Source organism: Rhipicephalus sanguineus, chromosome 3 (genome assembly GCF_013339695.2).
Source record: "Rhipicephalus sanguineus isolate Rsan-2018 chromosome 3, BIME_Rsan_1.4, whole genome shotgun sequence".
NCBI lineage: Eukaryota > Metazoa > Arthropoda > Arachnida > Ixodida > Ixodidae > Rhipicephalus > Rhipicephalus sanguineus.
Genome location: NC_051178.1, coordinates 37,615,421 through 37,634,023, shown reverse-complemented (window position 1 = coordinate 37,634,023; position 18,603 = coordinate 37,615,421). Strand labels below are relative to the sequence as shown.

At 46.0% G+C, this 18,603-nt stretch overlaps 1 protein-coding gene across 1 annotated transcript in view; it reads right to left on the bottom strand.

The window, feature by feature from the left end:
* Positions 1 to 18,603, bottom strand: part of LOC119386565 (uncharacterized) — a 132,440-nt gene that overhangs the window by 38,336 nt on the left and 75,501 nt on the right. Inside the window, 4 exon segments of the mRNA XM_037653848.2 lie at positions 4,746 to 4,900; positions 6,389 to 6,505; positions 7,938 to 8,193; positions 13,779 to 13,909. Of these exon segments, the coding sequence (XP_037509776.1) occupies positions 4,746 to 4,900; positions 6,389 to 6,505; positions 7,938 to 8,193; positions 13,779 to 13,909 (659 nt within the window).

Genomic DNA, 18,603 nt, shown 5'->3' with positions numbered 1-18,603 from the left:
CCTTCACGCGTATTCGCCGCGCGATATATTTAATGCCGACGAGACCGCATTATTTTATAAGCTGCTGCCGAGCAAAACGTTGACCTACAAAGGCGACAACTGTGCTGGCGGGAAGAGAAGCAAAGGGCGCAGCAAACATGACCGGGACCGAAAAACTACCGCTGCTGATCATAGGGAGGGCCCTGAAGCCTCGTTGCTTCAAGAACATCCGCACACTACCGGCAGAGTATACAGCCAACTCCAAGGCATGGATGACGCGGGAAATCTTCAAACAGTGGCTGATAAAGCTCGACCGCAAGTTTGAATTAACAGAAGGGTGCTCTTGGTAGTCGACAACTGCTCGGCGCACGTGGTTGATGTGGACTTGAAGGCGATTAAGCTCTCGTTTCTGCCGCCGAACACAACAGCAGCCCTGCAACCAATGGACCAGGGGGTCATTAAGAACTTAATGAGGGACACGGGTCTTTGGGACGAAAAAAACCGCGAAAAAATCGAGTTTTGGAAAATGGCATTTTCGAAATCTAGAGGTCTTATTACACGACTACACAAAGTTTCTCAGCTCTTGCATTAATATTTTAGCCGTAGCATAACTCTATTTCAACAATACTGGCAGAATTGCAGCCGAAGTTATTGCTAAAAAGGCCCTTCTTTCGCAAAACGCAGCGGCCGTTTCACGCGTCGTAGCGTGGCTATCTTGGTCTCGTTGGAAAGAGCTATTTTTCTTCTTCATTTTCCCGCCAACTCCTGTTCTATGCTGCCATTGGCTTTCTCAAAAAAGCGCGCGAAAAAAGAGTCCCAGCGCAAGCCCTCATTCGTTGCCCAGCGCACGTGACCTGAGTTCGGCATACGATTGGCGGAATTCCTTTCTTGTCGTCTGCACAGCGCTCATCCGCGCTGTCGGCCATGCGCCATGTTTTCAGTGTGTGACCAACGCCGGTGTGGCTGAAGTGTAGAACGATGGCTCGGAAGAAGTCGCACACGAAAAAAGCATTTGGGGCGAAGAAAGTGCGACGCGCACTTATCGAGAACATCAGGAAGAGGAGTGTAACGCAGCCGAACGTCGAAAGCGTCGCGGCCGCCGCCTCTGCTGATGCCGCCGATACGGACCTAGGCCTAACAAGCCCGTCGTCGTGCGGAGGTGCCGACGGTCGCGTGCGTTGCGATACGAAGTTTCTGCAGCCCGCAGAATTGGAAGAGGGCAGAAAAAGAGCTCAAGATAAACTGCTGCAGCTGTCGTCCACCCCCGCGACGGAAAGGAAACGGGATCTGCTGACCGACAACGCCGATGCCGCATGTGAAACGCCTGACGCGAGTGTGTTTTTAGATTTGGTGAACACTCTGCTTGTGCATGCGAAATGTAAATTATGCAGTGCTGGTGACCTAGAAATCGTCAGAGACGATCGTGAATACGGCCTCGCCGTCAAGCTGCGTCTCGTGTGCACGAACTGCAGTGACGTGACGTGGACTTGGAGCTCGCCACGCGTCCGTGGTGAACCGAAGGCAAACCCGTTCTGTGTGAATGTTCTCGCGGCTCGCGCCATGCAAGCTACAGGAAACCGACAAACAGCTTTTAATGATATATTCTCGCTGATGAACATTAGCCGTCGCGGCCTCCACACAAAGACGTGGCAAAGCTACCTCAAAGGTAATCGTATGGCTGAAAAAGATCAGCGGCGCCTGGAAGCTTCAACTCGAAAGCGTGCATCAGCAGAAAATATGCACCGAGCCCTGAAAAAACGCCACACAGGCAACAATGTGCAGACAGACTATGTGCCAGGGGGCTACTGATCATTTACAACTGGTAAATTGTAAATATTTTATGATATTCTGGAATAAATTGAGCTGTTTACGTTTTTCGCGATTTTCTCAGAACAAGCTTTTTACTCCTTTTTCTTGTTTGGTACAGTGATATCTAAATTCCTAGGACAGCTACAGCTGTAATTTTTTTATATGTGATGCTGAATGCCTAAAGCTTGAACTGCTGCAAGCAGATTATTTGTTTTCTCTCTCTATAATTTTTTATTTGCTTTTGTTCAAGTTCATTAGTGGCTGTGACATAAACATCTAAGCTTTGATGAGCTCCTAAATTGCTAATTGTTGTTGGATTTGAGAACTGCTTGCAGCAGTTCAATCCTTATGTATTCTACTTTGCATTCATGCACTAAATTTAACTTTCTGCTCAGTAGATTTTTATCTATTGTCTCACCAATTATTAGTAATTAATATCTAATTATTTCGCTAACTAATTGAGTCACAGAAAAAATCACTGCATTTTTGAAATCGGCACAACAAAATACATATACCTGTGCTTTTAAATTGAATTTGGTTCATAAATAAAAAAAAAATAGCTCCAGGTACCATGTACCCCCTTAAAGTGCTTTTACAGGCGCCACATGTTGGAGCGTTTGGCGTTGTGCGCCGCCGGTACGAAAGGCTACAATGTGACGCTGCTCGCGGCCTTGCATATGTTGGTGCGGGCCTGGGATCAGGTCACGGCAACAACTGTTGCCAATTGCTTCCGCGACAGTGGCTTTTGTGTGGCCAGTGAGGGCACAGCCAGCACTGGCACAGCTTGCGAGCCCGACGAGCGTGAGGCCGCGGTCATTCCTGCCGGACTGCGGGATGCGCTGGAGGACGTGAGCTTCAACGACTACGTCAATGCGGATCGCTGTGCAGTGGTCTGCGGCACAATCACCGATGATGATATCATCGCGCAGGTTACTGGCGGAGAAGCGCCTGTCGTCGATGTAGTTGCGGATGACGAAGAGGATGAGGCGCCGGCGCGGCGCTCAGCTTCGGAGCTAATGGAGGCTATGCGTGTCGCACGCCTATTCTTCAGCTTCGAGGAAGGCGAAGAGGATGCTTTCCGCCACGTTCGCGCGTTGGAAAACAAAGCTATGGCGATCGCATTCAAAGAAGAGAAGCAGACAGTGATCACGGATTATTTTCGCAAATAAATGTTTTGAGTGATCTTCCAACAACCCGGTCTCATTTCTTGCTGTTTTTTCAATGAATTTCGTTACTTCGAATTTGGTTTAATTCGAACTCATTGGGTGTCCCCGTGAAATTCGAATTAACGAGCTTTTACTGTAGTCATTTGCCGACTCATCGAAAAGTACGACGAAGAATTCACAGTGTTCTATTTCTCACTGCAAGGCCGAAAGAAAGAAAGGCCTGAGACCATGACATGTCACATAGGCGCATTTCTTCTCACCACAAGAAAACGCCTTTGCCACTTCACTGTTCGGGAACATGCGTCGAAATAACTCCCCTGCTTGGGATGAAGACCTGTACGAGAAGTGGGACGTGGCGACTTTCTATGTCCAAAGAATTTCTGCGTCAGTGACAAGCTCATGCGTTTTAGAAGCATCGTAAGCTTGGAGACTGCAATGCAGACACTAGTGGACTGCTCTGTCGCAGCAGGCGTCAGGTAGCTTTTCAGCGCACTCCCTTGCCCCAATCTTGATTGCGCCAATATGCTTGGCACTTTTCATGTGACTTTTTAAAGCGGATTCACCCATGGCAGTCACATCAAACGTTTTGCCGCAAAGCTTGCACTTAGCCCAATGCGGATTCGTCGTGTCAGGTGCAATCCAGTGCTTGTAGTCATCATGGTGGAGACACGTAGCCTGAAATTTGCTTTTTCCGGGCATTGTTTCACGTATCAACACATCACTTGCACCCCTTGCAATAACACGTAGAAGGCACACTCATTCCAAAAAGAGCTGGCAGCACAAGGGCACGACTAGGTTTTTAAGCCCGCGCACAAACACGGATGCCGCGTTGGACTAGTTGGACGGAGACAATGGACATGCGATAGCGATGGGGTGACTGTGCTCGCAGTCGATACTTCTGCTAGCACCGGTGGTGACATTTCAAGTCACTGACACAACATCTGCGGTGAACGCTGCCTCTGAGACTCGCGCCAAGTCCAATGTCGCCAGCTGCCTAACGAGAGTCGGCTATAAAAATTGGTACGGTTTCTTGGCCGCATTTCAGAGCTCAAACAAAAGATAAAAGTTCAGCAACAAAAACTGTTTTCCTGATGACAAATACCGATTCAAATTTAGCATTCAACAAATTCAAGGTTTTCCAAGGACTGGTCAGAAATTCAAGGTTTTTAAGGCCCTTGAAAACAGTCTTTCGGTTTTCAAGGGTTTCCAAGAACCTGTGTGCACCCTGCATGGAACTAAGACAACTCTAAGGCGAAAGCCAGGTTCTTTTTCTTCTCGATCGGTTGTATGCTGGGCGCAACATGACGTTGCTTAGCCAGCCTAAAAGATCCAGAGAAAATTTTGAGGCTGGTAGGGCATTTTGGCGCAGCGTGGTGCAATTTTGACAAACTTGGTGGTTTTGGCTCAGCTTGGCGCAAAACTAAGGAATTGTATCAAACTGGCACAGCTGTTGCACCCCTGTGCAGGTACACTAAAACAAATGTCAGCTATAGTGCAGGCAAATTCACTGTTTGATGTAAATTCAGTTAATACGGTGGAAGCAACTTCACTGTCTTGCCTGAGTTAGACCACATCAATGTTTTTCTAGGCTCGGTGCCAAGCAATTTCAACACATCAGCCTGGCGTGCCTTGCTACTCCATGCTGTAACTTCAGTGCCCTGTTGAGCTCATTTCATGCTGCACAATGCCTAAGAAATGCCACACCAACACTTTCCTATGGCTAAGAAGGGGCCACAGCCAAGACAGAGTGTTTCATCAATTTCTCATGCACTAGAGAGGCAACCGACGCACCCCCTATGTGGCAGATGTAGGCATGCAGGTCGTACAGGAGGCTCTCCGCTGCCTGCGGTTCGGGCCCCGACACAAAGGGCGCCAGGTCGAGGCTCTCGAGAGGAAACTCCACCCGTTCGTCTACCTTGCTACCAGAGAACTCGTGGAACACAAACCTGCACACCAGTAAGCAAGCGCCGGTTAACGCACACCCCCTCAACAATGAAACTGACAGGATTTCCAACAGTGTTCAACGCATTTCGCATCCCTCGACAATCAAACGTCACTAAACGGCTGTCCAAATATTAGTTACCACATTACAGTAGATCCCCGCATTAAGTTCCTCGGTGCTGCATTTTCCCAGCTGTTACACCATTTTCCACTAGTCGCGGCATAGTTCCCACAGGATCCAATGTACTGGGAACCCCACTGCTATGTGAAAACTGTGGGACCATTCTCGTATGATACATCGCCAAGTGCACTCCGAGTTGGCCGAGCGGCCATGTTGATTTTTGATGCAGCTTGGCCTGGCTTGATCATGGTGATTAGCCGCATGAGTGATGCAAGCATAATTTAGGTTCCCGAGAGCAAAAGCATCGAGATTTGTATTTTCTATACAACGATGTCATCTATGACACCATCAAAAAAACCTGTTCTTGGTGCTCGCGAAAGTAAGGCCTTCAAGATTACCAACTGCTGTCACGTCTGTGCGGACATCCACGTTATTTGTCGAAAAAGCCTGCCATCTTCTTGCCCTGTATGTGTTTCTTTGGGGTCAACACAGTGGTCATGCTTAGCTCTTACACGCCTCCAACCGTTGGTGCTAAGAGAATCACATACACTGCTACATTTCTGTGGATGATGCCATCCCCACTTCTGTGATTCCATTCTTGGACCAGATCCTGGCTGAGCATGCACCAGTGAGGAACTTTTGTAGAAGATGTAGCAGGGGCCATTCTCATCTTGTACTATTGCTTTGGGGCTACTTTCACTTGTACAAGGTGTTAGGCCGTCTGCTACGAGCCACCAACACTGTGCAGACAGTGCGAAGACATCATCCGGATATGCTGATGCATCAGGCAACAATGTCACGAAGGTACATCCAAAATTGATTGCTTGGGAGGTGTCGGCCATAGCAGCACTAGATTTATTAAAGAGACATGACAGTGCAGGTGCTTGAGAAACATTTTGTGCTGAATGGGCGTGAATAAACACACCGGGCAACATTGCATGGTTTTTTCAAGTGTAAGCAGTGAAATAAAATTGTGCGCGTTTTGCCACTATCCACATATATTTTTTTTCCTGTTTTTCGGATCTTGCATTTCCCAGCTGTCACGTTCACTTTATACGGCCCCATCAAAAATGTACCTGCGGGGTTCTACTGTATCTACCTGTGTGACACTAAATGAATCCACAAGGTGCTCAAATGTATTTTTTGTCCCTTTAAAGGAGATCTCGAACAATTTTGAAGCACTTTATTTTATTTGAAGGTTCCATAGACTGATGGCTGCAAATAATATTAGCATTGGTCAAAGCCCCAAATATAAGCAGATTTAATACAGTAGACTCTCACAAATAACCCATTGTAACTGCTAATAGTGGTGAACATCACCTAGAGGCCGGGTCCAGAGCATACAGAGCCATGCTCCACCTGAGCCACTCACCGCTTGAGGTAGACCATGAGTGTGTCAGGGGAGCGCCAGATCGAGAGAGTCTTGCGCGCCCGCTGGTTGCGCTGGCACACAGGGCAGAACCATGGGTTGTGCTCATCCAGGGTCTCACTGCCGCATGAGCAAGTGATGCATGTAAAACACTGCCCCCACACCTTTACAACTGCATGAAGTAAGCACATTTTATATGTACAGTTAAACCTGGACATGACTAACCTACGTGTAACAAATTTCTGGATTTTACAAATTTTTCGAATCCCAAACGCTGTCCTTATAGAAGCCTGTATATTTGTGACCCCTATGTATCAAAGATGTTACCGTAACTGACCTTAATTTGATGAATTTGCAACACTGACCATTTATTATCTTGAGCTGGAAGACTACTAAAAATTCGTATGTAGAACGCGTAAGTTGTGTAATTACAAAAATAATAAAATAAGGGGCAAGCTGCAAGAGCAACGCGTAAGAAAGCAGCAAGCGAGTACATAAAACAATGACGATATGAGTGCCACCAGAATAGACAGTACTGCAAGTGGTGCAGCCTCATTACAAGGCCTTCGAGATTACAAGCCTGCACGCCATCTCGAAGGCCACGTTCCGTAGGTTTTGTTTACGCCGTGACATCTGGTGGCACTACCGTACCTGTTTGTTTAGCCGAAGTCCCTGGCTCGGCATGTCTGGCTCATTAAGCAGTTGTCTGTTACATGTGGCAGCTCACTGTGAAAATGATTTCCGTGGCCAGAAGACGCAAGCTTTTGTTTCACAAAGACAAGCTTGCAATTGTGAATGCGGTTCCCACGGACGAGAAGCAGAACTATTCTGCTGCCCGGTTCGGCATCTCAGCAAGCTTCCTATTAAAGATTTTAAACTCAAAAGAAAGTATCTGCAACAGAGCGGAGTCAGGCACAAGATCCAGAACAAAAACGCTAAAGACATCTACGTATGCTGATATGAACAAGGCTGTTTTCATGTGGTTTTTGGATAGACGGACACAAAACATGTGCTTAAGACCCACGATCCTGCAGCAAAAAGCTAAAGATTTTTGTGCATTCTTGGCCCAGATGACTTCTAAGGCAAGTGAGAGCTTGTTACATGGATTTAAGAGCCGGCGTACATAAAGGAGGATGTACAGGCATTGTAGATGCCACAGAGTGGTTTCCTTTCTTACTTTTTGTTAATTTTCGTGATCCCTCATGTACATAACATGCCTTCCACGGAGCAATTCATGCACAGCATAAGTGTTATTCCAATACAAAGGTAAGCCTTCTTTTGCCTGGTCACAGTAGCCATCATAATGATCCTGACCAGAAACTTGATTCAACTTCTCCGGAAAATTTCGCCCTACGTAGTGCCCACAATTTTTTCTAAGCGAAGTCCGATCATTATGCAGGTAAATACGGTGAGAACGATGTTTATACTTATTCTGCTGCAAAACCGGGTAAGTAAGCATTTTGACCCTTAGAAATTATGGCCTGCATTGTCCACGACTTTCTCCACTGGTCGGATACTCAATTCCCTCCCCTTGCAGTGACCAAATCTTCACCTCTCGCTGAACGCCTGCAGGCAGTCGTACAAGGACAGGGACCCCGATGGCCGAGCGGTGCCACTGGTTGCCGGTCGCGGCCACGCATCTCGCCGGGAAGGCCCGTCATCGTCCAGACAGCACAGGGCAAGGCAGTCACCCGGCTGTAGCGACACCCAGCCCACTCGGGCCACCTCACAGCCACCACACCGGCTGGGCAGGCAGCGCGAACACCTCTGACCCCAGGCGTCCACCAATGACAGCGTGAAGCAAGCCTCTGCAACATGCAGTGCACATCAAAGTATGCTTGACATTGTAGCAGCAATGGTTCAGAACTCATTCTCTCATACCAAGATATGTCTCACAACTGACTCTTGACCGGCCATACCATCTGATGTCCTTATCCCAAGAATGACTCATTTATTTTCATGTACGTAAGTTTTTTTGCCCAATCACTAGAAGCATGGTCCGGTACACTAGATGCACGGTACACTAGAAGCACGGCCTATGAGAATAACAAGCACTTTACAGCAACCATAAAGTTCACTAGCAAATCACTACAGATAAACTTTGCTATGTGACTGCCATGCACAGAGAGGTAGCACTACAGTTAGACCTCGATGTAAAGAAGCACTTAACTAGAGCTGTACGAATAGTAACATTTAGGGTGCTAAGCGAATTTGAATATTAAAGTATGAGTGCAAAGCAAATCGAATAGTTTTCGCGTACTTCGAAGCGAAATTACAGAAAGAAAGTTGCAGAGGATCCATAAGCACATTCTTATGAGATAGGAACATGAAAGAGTTTCTTTTGCTCAGGTTCATAGAGCGCTAAAGCGGTGCTGCTAAGTGGTGTTCCCTAGTCCGTCTTATAATGAGGCAAACCAGAAGCCGAATTGTGTTTATTTACACGATTTGGTACAACCAAAGTGGTGTCAACGACCCTTTACACATGAAAGGAAAAGACGCCATTTCCTCAACCTATCCTCCCCCTCCTTCAACTTCTGTGAAGGCCCAACTGATGTGGCCGACAAGGGCGCGCTCCCTTCGAGTCGGTAGTTCCTCATCTGCTGCGCGGATTTCCCTCTCCTGCTCCGCAGCTGCGAGTGGTTTCTACGGCATTTGCTTGTACTGGCGTCGGTTTGGGTGGGAGAGGTCACGTGTTTTCAGCAAACGCCTTTTATGAACACCAGACGAGTGCACGCTTTCACAAACCTGGCCAAGTAACGCTTTCGCGTTAAGATGTAGTGCAAAACATGACCAAAAAGGAAACAATTCCTTTATAATGTAACCCGAAGACCTGGCGGCAGCGTGCCGTGCGCTGCGTGAAAACGAAACTGTGCTGCTAGCTGTCGCGCAATAATTAATAATTGTTACGGTTTAACGCCCCAAAACCACGATATGATTATATAGTAGTGGAGGGCTCCAAAAATTTTGACCACCTGGGGCTTCTTTAACATGCACCTAAATTTAAGTACACGGGCCTCAAGCATTTTCACCTCCATAGAAAATGTGGCTGCCACAGACAGGATTCGATGCCGCAACCTTCGGGTCAGCAGTCGAGCGCTATAGCCACTAGACTACCGTGGCGGGTTTAGCTGTTGCGCAGTGGCGCAGGTGACGTAACGTGCATTATTGCCACGGGCCAGGCTAACGTGATACTCTGCAGTTTTTCGGGACATACTAATGAATTTTATACCGCAGGCTGACTTTGTGGCACCAAGACATTATTCAGAAAGCACGTTACACAAAATGAGTCGACCGAGTGATATCGCCATCCCAAAATGGCGATGGTGATGCTCGTCCGCACAGGCTCATTTCGTGCTCAACTACGTTCTGTCTTCATCAAATCTATTCCCAGCAGATTTGAAACGAATTTGCGTTTTTTCTGACCAAATTCTGCTGCGACGTGCCCTTTTTCAAAGTTTGTCACGTGAACTTTCCGATCTGATGTAACCCAGATGGCGCATTTCCTGCATGCCTAGAGCCCTCAGCTTCGGTATCGCCTGGACTGGGGCCCTCAATTTCAATGGATTAATATTTCAAACTACAGTAGACTCCTGTTAAAACGAACTCGAAGAGACCGCGGTCATCTGTTCGTCTTATCAGGAGTTCGGCTCATCAGAAGTGCTCCCAAAAAGAGGCATGCTAACATGCCAAGTGCATCCAAATATGTTACTTGAAAACACTGAATAGGGTAGACTTACAATGGGGGCAAAAAGACAAGAAAAAGCATTTATTTAGCTCATCTACATAAAAACTACCGTATTTACTCGATTCTACCGCGCCCTCGATTGTAATGCGCACCCATGTTTCGCGAGAGAAACGAACAAAAAAAGTCCGTAGGAGTCAACCTTCGCACATTCCGAAGAATAAGTATTTGGGTTTTAAAGAACTAAAGTTTCAAAAAATAAAACAAAGTCAAACAGCGGGCCTTGCCACTAAAACTGTCACAACTACGGCGGCGATACGAGTCGCGTAATGGATCAGTCCTCGTCGCTGTCGGACCACTCCTTGTCGCTGTAAACGCTCTTCGATTTTGGGAAACCGGCCCTGCTTTGGTCCACTGAAACGTTTTCGTGAAGCTTTGCTGTAAAAAATCTTCTGCTTCTGTTTGCGCCAGTCTCGCACGCACGTTTCGGAAACTCCGAACGACCGCGATGCGGCCCGATTTCCGTCCGTCTCTGCACATGTAATAACTTTTCTTTTAAATGCGGCATCGTGGTGCACTCGTCGAGTATTTGGAGTCGGCACTTCCATGCCGTCGATGTGAACGCAGAACGGGATGGCAAACTCCTCAGCACACATACGAACTGAAACAATGGCTGAAATAGCCCAGGCGCGCCGCGCGTAGAAGGCGGCCATTTTGAAATGCCGATGGCAATATGATAACCGAGTTTTTTTTTCGGTACTAGATTCTAACGCGCATGCGATTTTTGGACTCGTTTTACCGAAAAAAAGGTGCGCGTTAGATTCGAGTAAATACGGTATTTGAGCATATTTTGTCTTCACACCTTGCTAACTTTCTAGAGTCAAATTCATTTTTTTCGCCATCACAACACAATTTTTGCAAATCATATTCTTGTGAGAACCAGCTCATATCATTCACTCACAAACTTCACACCATTCTTGATCACTGTTCTTTAATTGATTGCATTTTTTTTACTTTCCTAAAGCATTTGACAAGGTATGCCATAAACTGCTTCTTCACAAGCTACGCCAGCTTAACACTGGCTCTCACCTGCTTTCTTGGCTAAAATTATTTCTTACTAAACGCTCCCAATTTGTGTCCATGAATACATTCAAACCACGAACACAGATATAACAAATTATCAGTTATAACGAAGTAAATGAAGAATAGTCTTGTCATAGATACAGTGTGAAAAATACAGTAAAAGCTCGTTAATTCGGATTTCTAGGGACCGGAAAAAATGTCCGAATTAACCGAATGTCCGAATTATCGAATGGTCGAAATAAACAATAAATGCACGAGTTTTTTCAACATACCTTTACTTAACAAAGTAATCGCGGATGCTTGTCTGTTTTCGAGCAGAAATTCGCGCGGACACAATTTTTCTGAGCTCTTCAAGGTGCTCAGCAGCTCGCATGATGTCTACAGTACCGCAAAAGTTTCATCCGTCATCCACGCTTTTCGGTTGGCACGGTAATCCACGGGAAGATTGTTGATGTTCTTAAAGCAGCGTGGCTTTTGAACCTTTCCGATAACGAGAAGCGGCAAGCGCTCTGTTCCCGTCACGTTGGCGGATAAAAGTACGTTTACTCGTTCCTTGCTTCTTGCCGCCGATTGAAGGATCCCCTTTCATCACTCTTCATCACTTCTTGTCGGGAGAGCCCGTTATTCAGAGCACGCAAAATTTCTACTTTGGTGGTGAAGTCCTTGGCCTCGTACTTGGGCCGCTTCGCCGGCGTTGCCATCGGTGGAGAGTGCGGTCGCACGAGAAGTCAGCACAAAAGCACCAGCAACGATCAAGCTAAAAGAGCCGTACTGAAACGTTGCTCGATAAATCGGCGATCAACGATGCAGCACACCAACGGGAACAAAGCAACAAAACCCACACGCGAAAAAAAGGCGTTCAACCAGTCTCAATCCAAGCCAAGTCGATAATTGATATCCATGGCGATGCTGCGTTTGAGCTTCACTTTTGTTCCGAATTGTTCTTTTTTCGTTTTCGAGCCTCGCCAGCGGCCCGAAAGTCGCCGAATTATCCGATTTGCGGTCAAATCTGTCCGAAATAACGAGCGCCCAGTCTCATAGAGTGATGCGTATATTTACAGGGACCAGATGACGTGCCCGAATTAACCGATTTTCCGAATTAACGAGAGTCGAATTAACGAGCTTTTACTGTATATGTTTATAACGAATTTTTGTATATAACAAACTGCCATACAATGCTGCCATACAATCTGGCCTCCTACAAGGGACAGTACTAGGCCCTTTACTCTTTCCAATTTACATAAATGACTTACCCTCACGTGTTTCCTCATACATTAACCTCTTTGCCGATGATTGTGTTGTTTTTCGAGAAATAACCTGCCCTGATGATACTAAAATCCTTCAATCTGACCTTGACGCTATTAACCAATGGTGCAATACATGGATGATGGAACTTAACACAAGGAAATGCAAACATATGCGCATATCTCGAACATCATCTGTTCCGCCTGTTTACTACTTAGCTAACACTGCTCTGGATAATGTGTCCTCGTACAAATACCTCGGCACTCACATTACAGCAAACCTGTCTTGGGCATCTCACATTTCATAGGTAATTAACAATTCTAACTGAATATTAGGATATCTCTGTCGTGAATTCATAAAAGCAGCCTCATCCTTAACATTAACCATGTATAAAACACTGCTTCGCCCGAAATTAGAATATGCTGCCTGAGTCTGGGATCCAAGCCATGCAAACTTCATTCATTCACTAGAAATGGTTCGAAATAACTCTACGTGTTTCCTTCTTTCCAACTATAACAGAACAGAAAGCATATCTTCCATGAAATCAAGCCTCAGTCTATCACTTCTTGCATCTCGTAAGATATTTCGTTTAAGCATCTTTCACGCCATATTTCATTACTCCATGATGAATTCATATTGCCACCTCAGCATGTTTCACCTCACTTAGATCATGCACAAAAAGTATGTATTCCTTTTTGCAGAACTGACACCTTTTTTCAGTCTTTTCTACCAAGGACATCAGAAGAGCAAAATCACCTTCTTCTGAATAGTGAAAGTGGCAGTGTTGATACAGCCATCGAGAGTCGCTGACGTCAACCGAAACAAGAAATATGCTTTGCTTGCACCACATTAAGCTGAGTGCAGCTTAATTTGGTGCAAGCTGCACTCAGCTGAAGGCAATTTGGTGCAACCAAATTAAGCTGCACTCTGCCAAAAGCGGAGTGCAGCTGCGGTGACATTCGGCACATGTGATGCATGAGGGAGATCAAAGGCACCTCCCTAGGTCCAAGTGCTACTGCAGAGCAGAAGAGCCTTACACAGTTTTGCAGCACTAAATAAAATGGCAGCGCTGCAAAATGGAGCTGGGTATGCCTTTATTGTTTCTTTGAAGCCTTTACGTTGAGCCAATTTAGAATCTCTTTTTTAAGAGGTGATCATAAATAAATTTTTTACAAAAATCTCTACTTTTCACTTTGCTTATCTCCAAACTCTGCTTATCTCAAAATTTCTTCCAATTTTACAGCCTTGAGTTAAACAAGGTGCACTGTATTGCTAGACCCTGGTCAGCATGCCTGTCCCCATGGTAACCTTTGTAAACCAGAGTTTTGTCTGGTAAATCTGTATTAGCCTGTAGCGCCTCAGCTAGAGCTGTGAGGTACTTACCAGGTGGGAGGTGGGCTGCAGCAGCTGTGTACAGCTGGCTGGCAGGGCAGTGGCAAGGCACTCGTAGCAGTGTTGGTGCTCGCCATGGCTGGCCACCCTCCAGGCAAAACAAGAGAGGCACCGTGACCAGCCTGCAACACGGAAGCACTTGCTATTCGCATAAGGTCGCTCTCCACACTTGGACATTGCAGACAAACAAATCTGGTTAAGATAGCCCCGCTCAACTAGCCCTATGAACCCCAATTGTCAGTGTAAAATAATGTGACAAGATTCTGTAACCCCTGTCAACAGCTACGAAGGCACAATGTTGAAAAAAGGGATGCGCTGCCTTTGCCTCAGAGGAAAACACGGACAATCTTAAGAGCAGCAACAAAAAATGTTGAAGACAATGTAAAATGTAACTTTTATGTGGACACACCTACACATCATCTACAAAATATCAATGGCTAATATAGCCTTTAAAATCAACCTCGCAATGCATGCCGTGCTGCGGAGCACAAAATTTTGCGGCATCAACATCAATAATAATAACAAATTTGGGTTTTAATGTCCCAAAACCCCGATTTGACTATGAGAGACACCGTAGTGGCTCCGGAAATTTTGACCACCTGGGGTTCTTTAATATGAACATCAATTCAGCTTTAATGTAAACAACCAACAACTACAATCAGCCAGTGCATCACTATTTTGTGCGCTCGCCAGCAGAGTTTGACACATAAAATAAGATTACCTTGGTCCCACCTCGCTCAGCCCATTCTAAAACAGAAACTGTGACTAGGTACTACAAGAATATCTACATATAATTAGCCGTCATGTGCTCGAGGAAATGAGGTTACCAGCTGTGGTAAGTAGGCCATAGCTGTTAATTGCAATAGAAAAAAACAGGATACAAAGATTGTGTCATTACTTCTTTAAGGAGAGACCGTGCTTTAGAAACATCTTTGTTCTTGAGCGAATAAAAAAAAAAATGGCAGGAAGTGGAAGATGGAAGCTTGCAATGAAAAAATCCGTAAACAGGGGGTGGGTGCTCGAGCCGACGTTTTGGCGAGTGGACTTGTCTTCTTCAAGGCTGGAAGTGGTTTCTTTAGCTATCGTGTGTATATGCTTCATGCCCTCTCCAGAGTGGGGGTGGGGGAGACGCCGCCGTGACGAACTGTGTGAGTCATAAGGAAGGCGGAAAAAAAGAGCAAAAAGCGGAAGGGGGGGGGTGTACGTTTCGCTGAATTATTGTCAGTGGAAGCACTTGGCATTTTAACAATAGTAGGTTCGAAATTCCTAGAAGGGCTTAACTCTCGTTGCTCTTCGTTGTGTATGTCCCATACCGAATCGATTCAAGAGCCCCCTTAGAAACGTTAATACCTGCTGGCTGGAGTGTATTGAACTTGTGAATAAGGTATGACTCTGTATATTTTCTGCCCCTTGGGGACCGGAAGTTTGGCTGAAGTATGTAAAGTTTGAGATCTTCGAAATTGTGACCTGCTACATTAAAATGCTGTGCCACTGCTTTGGGCAACTTCTTCACCGTGTCCGCGCGATGCCCGTTTAACCTAACTTAACAGGTTGTCCCGTTTCACCAATGTACCGTTTTTGACAATATGAACATTCAATCCCATAGGTAATGTTTGAACTAGTGCAGGTAAAACTAGATCTTATATGATTGACGTAATCACTTCCGGTGCTTTTAACTATAACGTCATCTTGAAGGTGTTTACAAGTCTTACATCTTGGCCGAGAACAAGGTGTTATGTGGGCAGCAGAACGAGGGTTTACGTTTGCATGCACTAACATGTCCATAAAATTCCGGGAGCGAAATGTGCACGAGTGCACCTGTGTCTCGCTAAAACCAGAAAGTGCTTCACCGCATGGCATGAGCAATGAAGCAGTACTTCATTTTGGATTTTCTTGTGTATGTTAATAGCTGCATCGTTTATGGCATTATGTCTTATACTATATTCCTAGGTGATCCATCTGCAAAATGCAAATTCTGAATTTTATTATTTTGAATGTTTCTCTCTATATAGTGTTTTTTATTGCTGTGTTTAATAGCCAACAAAGAATTACACAACCTTTTTGATGTTCCATAATATTTTCCTTGCTTACAGTCAAATTGTAGGGACTTCCGAAAAAGTTCGTTGCAGTGACATTTCATGCATAGACCACAAAAGTTCGGAAGATCTGATCATTATGGCTCGGTCCCGCCAAGCGCATGCATTGTCTTTCCCATTGAACTCTCGCTAACTCGGACGTGCTTGGCCGCACACCGAGTGAATGTATTTTCTTGCGTATAACACGCACAGAATAGGGTTATACGCGAATTTCGGTGCACAAGTTGGCTTCACGCTAATGCAAGGAAGGCAGCTTTGTGTCAATACGCAAGTTATACCCGTGAATTATACACGAGGAAATACAATATGCAGGCTACCCTCGAAGCGTGCCGAGCGTGTAGTGCCGCGAAGGAGCGTGCCAAAGTTCGTTAGAGGCTAACTGAAAACGAAGTGCCGAAGCTCCGCACTACACGTCATAAGGGAGCGAAAGGAAAGCCGAAACGCTTCGTGCCGTTTTGCGACTTCATTGCCTTTAATCTTTCTTCCGGTGTGTTAGCTGCGTACTTGAGCGTATTCGCTATCGATGACCGTGACAATAGCGACCGCGGTTTTCTGTGCAGTGGTTGCGGCAAATGGTAGTTCCGTTTTCAATCTGTGCGCGCTGGCCATGCGCGTGCCTTCAGAACTACGTTGCTGCTATCTGTGATCTCGTCTAGTCTGTGCGCGTACGTTGGATACGCCCGTATTTTTGTGTTCGCCCATGATCGCGTCGACACGACCGCATTTGTGTTCACAGCGGTTGCAGCAGAATGTAGTTACGCTTGGACTAGGTGTGCGATGGCTGCGCGTGTGCCTTCAAAACGCCGTGGATGTCCTTCACGACAGCAGGGCTTGTGACAATGAGCAGTAGTTTTGTTTTGAGTGCTACATCAAAAACATGGCGGGAGTTATTGAAGAATAATTCTTCCGAGGCCCGCACAAGCATCATGGCGGATGGACGATCTGTCGCCGAGCATCTCAATGGCGAAAAATTTACCGGAATGTGCGCATGTGGTGGCAGAAAGCATGTCTCCGATGAAGACACAGGTCTTGCGATGCAGCCACACGGCTCTGGCAACAAGAAATGGTCGAGCCCCTCTAGCCCTCCTTTGCCTACGTGCTGGATGACCGGATGTTTAATCTCCTGTAGTTCCCTCGATACAAGGCGCGTTGCTTAACTCTTTCATTACCACAAGAAAACGGTCACTTTTCATAGGTCACGGGAAGAAATTTTTTGCCAGTATAAAAAGTACTCCAGCACGCATTGCTTGTGTGCAATGCACAAGCAGTGTGCATTACACACATTAGCATTACCTGTGCATAATGAAATACTGTTTCCCAAAAAATATGTAGTAGAGCAAGAAGAATATTATGGAACATCAACATCACTGAGAAGCCTTGCTAGAACGCTGTCGAGGTCACCAGCCACACCTCAGAACACCTGTGTCACAGGCTGCAGAGAGAACGCCTGTCACTACCATCCTTTTACAACCGTGCCCACATGCACAATACCAGCTTCAAGCTAGAGCTGTGTGAATAGCAATATTTTGGGTGCAAAGTGAATTCGAATAACAAAGTTTGAGAGCGAATCGAATAAAACAATTTTCTAATATTTCTCGAATACATCGAAGCGAAATTACAGAAAGAAGCTGCAGAGGATCTTACGAGATAAGAACATGAAAGCATTTTTTTTTGGCTAGGTTGATGAAGCACTGGAGAGGTGCTGTCAAGTCGTGTTTCCCTAGATGTCTTATAAGAAAATGCGGTGGCTGAATTGTGTTTATTTACATGATTTGGTACAACCAAAGTGGCGTCGACAACACTTTACACGTTGCCACTGGCGTCAGTGCCGGTGGGAGAGCTCATGCCTTTTCGTGCACGGCTTTTGCGGACGCCGGACGAGTGCGTGCTTTCACAAACCTGGCCAAGTAGCCCTTTCACGTTAAAATGTAGTGAAAAACATGGCCAAAAAGAAAAGAACAACTTTTGCACGACTACCCGTACACCTGGCGGCAGCATGCTGTCCGCTGCGTGAAAATGAAACTGCTGCTAGCTGTCGCATAGTGATGCAGGTGACACAATGTGCAGTATTGCCACGAGCCCGGATAACTTGATATTTCACCATTTTTTGGGTGATAATAATGATTTTTATATTCCACTGATTTCGCGGCACTAAGACATTATTCGGAAAGCAAGTTTCGCAAAACGAGTCAATCGAGTATGAAACCGAAACCACATTTGCAGCATTGGCATCCGAACTCTGCGGGCAAGAACATCGCGCTAGCGGACATGCGAAAGCAAAGAAGCCGCAATGTGCTTCGTTGCAAGCAACGAATCGCATTGTCCGCTGGCTACTTGGAACCATGGATGGTCATTTTATGCATTGGCAGCGGACCCCACGCCAAGCATGCTGCACAGCGACCGCTCAAAGCACCGATAGAGCAGCTAGCAGTTTCGCACGTCGGCACCCCAAAACGCAAGACCAAGCACGCCGCGCAGATTTTTTATCGTTATATTTATTTTCGGTTATAATAAACCGTCATATTTATTTTTTGAAAGTTCGAATACTTAGAGTAGTAAAGTTCCGGTGAGAGACGAACGGAATAGCAAACACTAATCGAAAAAGTTTGAACATTCGCACACCCCTACTCCAAACTCATTTTCCCTTCGATTACGACTCGGGTCACACACCTGTTTTCTCAAAACCCCCAAATGTTCGTCATCTCTTATGCCTGTTGCTC